Here is a 5,731-nt window from a genome sequence, read left to right on the forward strand (position 1 = left end):
TGTCACTGCGCCAAGCTGGATCTGTCAACACCTCCCCCTGCTGCGCCGCCACACCCATCTCAGCGCACCTTGGTCTGCCAAACTACCAAACTGAGCGCGCCTTGGGTTGCGCTGCTCGAAACTAGCTCTGCGCGGGGTTCGCCACCCTGCGCCACCTGTGCTGCGCCGGGAAACTAGAGCCCTAATAGTGACTGAAGTCATAATACAGACTTTCTCCTACTCGTCTCCAGGTGATGCTTCTTCCAGCACTACGATGTATTTCTCCACATCTGCTGGCGAGTCAAAAACAGCTGTATGCTCTCCGTTGGTCAACAGCAGCCTGGCCTGGAATATGATCCGGTGTTTCGGGATTCCTCTGTCCCATAGCTTTTTCGTCACGCCGTTGTACTGTCTTTGTTGTTTGTACACCTCTGTTGATAGATCTGGAATGAATCTAATTTTGCTGTCTTTTTACGTCACCTCTTTCTTAGCTCTAGCAGCTCTCAGCATATTTTCTGGGTCCTTATAATTCAGGCATTTCACGATGAACACTTTTGGTGCAGAGCTGGGTTTTTGGCTCGTTATGTAATGGGCTCCAGGGTGGGCAATGAAATATTCAAATTATCCGCTATCCATTTCTCCATGAAAGAGCGGGGGTCAGAACCTTCTTCTCTCTCCAGTATGCCCGGTATACACACATTGTTTCGCCGGCTCCTGCACTCCAGGTCATCCACTTTGGTGGCGCAAAGTTTTGTCTTTTTAATCCAGTCTTTTTATAACTCCTTGCAGTGTGTCGATGTCGTCTTTGACGGTGGATATGCGTTGCTCAGCTGCGGCGATACGCCTACTGCATTCTTTAATGTCAGTTTTAACGTTTTTAATTGCTGACAATATACCATCCATTTCAGTATGGAAATCCTGTTTGAAGGATTGTATGGCCTTCATAATGTCCAAAATGGAGGGATTTTCCATGCGCTTTGCGTTGTCAGTGTTACCTGCCTGCAGTGGGCTAGCACCGCTTCCCTCTTCCAAATCTTAGCCTGGCACGTTGTTGTCCTTAAAACCTCCTTCTGTTGCCTTATATTGGTCTTTACTTCCTTTCTTCGGCATGTTTTCCTGTAGCATGTCGATAGTATCATACACACCCTTCGTGACTCTTTTTGTGCAGATTGAGATTGTTTAAGTAGTATTAATTTCAGATTTAGCAATGGAGCAGGTGTAACCATGACTACCCAGTATGCCGCCATAACCGGAAGTCCCCTCAGTTCTCATTTTAAGTTTAAGTATATTTTGACAAATTTGAGTTTTCAGTTAAAGGTTAAATAGTGTGATAATTTGGTAAATATTGAATAAGAGGTGAATTGACTGACCTTTGTGTCTACCTCTCTATTCCCCACCTCCTCCACTCCTCATCTGTCCTTCTGTCCTTGTCCAAGACCCTCATCCTATTCATACTTTATAAAAGTGTTGTCAGACTGCTCAGCAGTCTCCCAGCAACAGTGTTGCAGTGATTTTAGAGAGAGAATTGCTCAGGCAGATAAACTGCAAGCTGTGTTGCTGACTGACCTTTTTAAGAGGAGGGTAGAGGAGCAATTAGTACTGCCTGATCTGGGCTTCTATTCCCTCTTTTGGATGGTGCTTTATTGCAATGGAGGTCTCAAAGTGGGGCCAACTCTCTGTAATCTCTAACGAAAGTTCTTTCTTCTTGTCTTTATGTTTAAGTGCGAGCTGAGTTAAATATAATTAAATCCAAGCAACCTGAGTTATACTGTATGTTTCTTTTACTAGTTTCACACTGCATACGGAGAGAGAGCACCCTCTTCCTGGGTAGAACTAAAACCCCTTGCCCTAAATTAACCTGGCATTCACTATAGCTGTTGTCTCATATGACCTGTGCACAGTGTCCGCACCTGATTCTTTGGACATTGTCCAGAGTTTCCCTTTTACATATGTAGCACACAACAGGATATTGCCTGTATCAGAAGCGTTCTCGTCTAATGAAAACACTAGGTTTGGTTTAAGCAAATAATGGCTCCGGGGTAGAGCATGCAGGAGGCACGACATGATGTGGAATACACAGATTTCATGTAGCCGGTTCGTAATTTGGTTATAAACAACAGAGTTTCTTGCCATTCCTTTAATTTGTCTGTTGATTTCAGTCTCAGCCTCTACTGACTGTAGTTCCCAAGTCATGTCATCTCTCCAGTTAGACATTTTCGTTGCCATCTTTGTGTAAGGACTCATTTATGTTAGACTTGCACTGTATGGCAGTGCCGGTGCAAGTCTAACGGGCCGGTTTTCACTTGATCGGCCATGACCTGCGACCAGCAGGTCAGTCTAAAATATGCCGATTTAAAACGCTGGTCAAATTCCTGGCACGCCGCATGATTGACATTGTGTAACATTAGCAGCACACACACACGCACATGTGCAACTCACGGCTTGGGCGATGTTTCTCGATGATTCTCACCTTAATCATTCACGCACACACATCAAAAGAGAGGAGAAAGTTGTTAATTGTCCGTGTTAAACTTAACTGTGGAGCTCTCACTGCTGCACTGTGCCACTTGAAACTGACAAGGCGCGTGCCAAAGATGTTCATGTCTGCACGCTTACTGGCGGGCGCGTTCTGAAGACCTGTTCACACAGGTCACAGGTTGATATTTTTTACTTTTTTGTCTATTCAAGAAATTACCCACAAATGCTATACACCAAGAATTATTATTTTATTTATCAATGTTTTTATTTATGTATGCCTTTTTTACTTTTATTTTAATACTGTACCTGAAGATATTTGAGCAAAAAGGAAAATGTTTCTTAACAGGTTAAAAAACATGTCCCTGTTTTTGTTTGTTTGTTTGAGATGATTATTGAAAAGCTGGTTGTATCTTGGTTAAAATGTTCTAATAAAGGAAAGATAGAAAATATTGCAATATCTTGTGTGCTGTAAAGGGGTTTGATAAAAATGAAATTGGAATCAGCCAAAATCAGAATCAGCCGTCCAAACACTCTGCAAATCGGAAATTGGTATCGGCCCAAAAACATGTAATCGGTGCAAGTCTAATTTATGTTCAATGTTTTTGAGATGGACGGAGCATTCTGACTGTACTCTGTATTCATTTTGTCTGTGTGCATGTTTTCTGACAGCTTATAGGGACACATACAGATGATATGGAGCAGTACCACCAGAAATCATTGAGGCAGTGTAGTGTAGCTCAGCCAAGATACAACTGTAGGAGGCAAAGAAGAAATGTAAATAAGGGTGAAAAGGAAGTAACTGGCAATATATGATAATATATAGTCATATATAGTGAAAATAGTGAGAAGAATTATCTGTCTACATGTTGTGATGTATATGTAACAGTGCATGTGCAAAAGGGGCTTATGATTAATCTAGAATGCACAATGCTTTCTTCAGTTGGCTTAGATGAAGAGTTCCAGGTTAGGTTTGGAACCTATACTGCTCTGAAGTAACTATGGGTGTAAACACAGCCTCAGACTGTTCACATGGACAACTGATTCTTACATGGGTTATCAAAGCTGAAGCTGTGTGCGTACACAGCTCTGAATGTAGCATTACCAAAATAGAAAAATTCTTGCATGTGCGTGTCCAGGCTGGGCTCTTTGGAGGAACCTCAGGCCAACACTAAACACCTCAGTACAGATGTCCAATCAGCAGGAGGCTCCAAGATCAGATTAGAGAATAGGAGAGATACTGTGGCAGAAAGCCACTGCAGTGGTGTTGATGTGGCTGTTTGCATGTTTGCCAGAGCTGTATTTCATCTAAATGAGGAGTCAACTTGTTAGGTCAGTCATGTTTGTGCATTGTTTAGTTTGACTGATTGTGTATGAGACCAAAGTGCTATGTGAAATACTTTTAAAGGTCCAGTGTGTGAGATTTAATGGGATTTAGTGGCATCTAGGGGTGAGGATTGCAGATTGCAACCAGCTGAAACTTCTGGTAAGAATTCATTCAGTGTTCAGTGTTCAGGAGATTTTTACTGGGAGCTAGGGCTGCTCGATTATGGAAAAAATCATAGTCATGATTATGCAAACGATTATGCGGCGCACGTGATGGCTTATATTGTTTACACAACAGCATGTTATTTCTGTCTCTACATGGTCGCGCGTTTACAATTCTCCTCTGCTCTCTGTATCGCGCACAGCGGAGTTCTACCATTTTCCGCACACTGTTTTAGAAATCTTCCGCGATCCCCTGCCCCTCGCATTATTCGTAGTTCACCTACTAGACTGGCTCGTGGAGTGAATAGAGGAGAGGAGGGGACGGTATTGCGCATACGCGGCTATCGTAGAAGACAAAATAACATCTCCAGGCGTCCATGACCAAAAATCGTTTACCCTCGATTTCATTCATTTTGAAATCGTTTGACCTCAAAATCGTAATCGTGATCATTACCCACAGAGGTCTCTTCCTGGGTTTACAACAGTGCTCGTCATTGGAGGGCCTGCTAACTATGGTGGTCGATGTTAAAAAGCAAAAACACAAAAATGCCAATGGCCCTGTCAAGAGCCAGTGTTTGGTTTGTCCATTCTGGGCTACTGTAGAAACATGGCGGTGCAATATGCCCATCTCCGAAGATGAGGACCCGCTCCCTATATACATATACATATACATACAAATGGCTAATTCTAAAGTAATGAAAACACAATGATTCATATTTTCAGGTGATTATACACTAAAGAAAACATACTTATTATCTTATATTCCATTTCTGTCAATATATTACCCCTAATTCCTACACACTGGTCCTTTAAATGAAAGACTCAGAAACGGCCAGTATCCTTTTTCTTGTTTTGCACAATGAATGAATATTACATACACTGAAAAGCATTGTATTTCATGTCTCTACTGCTGGTGGGCCATCACGATAAAAGTATTCATACATAATATGATGTTAATTCCACTACAGAAGAAACTTGATTATCACTGAAATTAGCTAGGGAAATAAGTGGATATGTTGATATTGGTTATCGGCCAAAAAGTTGTTATATCTGCATATTGGATATCGGCAAAAAGCCAATATCGTGCATCCCTAACGAACAATTTCCCTCCGAGTTTATTTACTGATTGTCTTAATAACCAGTGCAAATTTCTATTTTAAAGAGGTGTCACTGTGTTGAAATACAGATTGGTGCTTAACGAATGAAACACCCAATAAAAAAAGCTCTGTGTTGGTGACAGTGCTATGACTAAAGCTACTAGTTGCACATTGACAGTTTTGTATTTTTCTGCCCCAAACATTTTTTTGCTCCTATCTTTGGTGGTTTAGCCCGCAGCAGTAAGCACAGTGGGCACAGGTGGGAGGTTCATTTAAAGCAGCTGTGCGAAAGTTTTCGTTTTCGTTGATTATAGCGCCCCTTTGGTCGAAGTGGTATGACACCCACAGCCTGGTGTCGTAAAATTACGACTGCAGCCGGCAATTACCGCATGCATTTGTTTTGGAGAGCAAGAGGAGTAACTAACGTCAGGTCAGTCCAAGTAATTAGTGGAAATAGCAAAATTAGTCAGTAAATTCTCCTGTTGTGTTTCTGTTCTGATCTAATCTAAGCTGTTGTGTATTTTGAGCTACTAAGGCTACCGTAGTAGTGTGAGCCTCAAGTTATTCTGGGTAATGTAGTAACCGTTGTTGTGCTACTGGAAACAATGAGAAGCAGCCGTGTACGTTTGGTGTAAGGAGGAATAAACAGTTAACAAGTCATCTGCTGAGTCTGCATTATTATGTGAAAAGAA

General features: G+C 41.9%; 1 protein-coding gene across 3 annotated transcripts in view; it reads left to right on the plus strand.

Moving 5' to 3' along the window:
- Window positions 1-5,731, plus strand: part of arhgap39 (Rho GTPase activating protein 39) — a 230,110-nt gene that overhangs the window by 132,498 nt on the left and 91,881 nt on the right. The window contains exon 1 of one of the 3 annotated variants that reach the window (XM_050055661.1): window positions 3,712-3,786. The exons of the other annotated variants lie outside the window; for them this stretch is intronic. Coding sequence (XP_049911618.1) covers window positions 3,767-3,786 — 20 coding nt within the window. The 5' untranslated portion in view covers window positions 3,712-3,766. Of the gene's footprint in view, window positions 1-3,711; window positions 3,787-5,731 lie in introns of those variants that run through there. 3 annotated transcript variants of the gene reach the window in all.

The sequence above is a fragment of the Epinephelus moara genome, chromosome 10 (genome assembly GCF_006386435.1).
Source record: "Epinephelus moara isolate mb chromosome 10, YSFRI_EMoa_1.0, whole genome shotgun sequence".
Lineage (NCBI taxonomy): Eukaryota > Metazoa > Chordata > Actinopteri > Perciformes > Serranidae > Epinephelus > Epinephelus moara.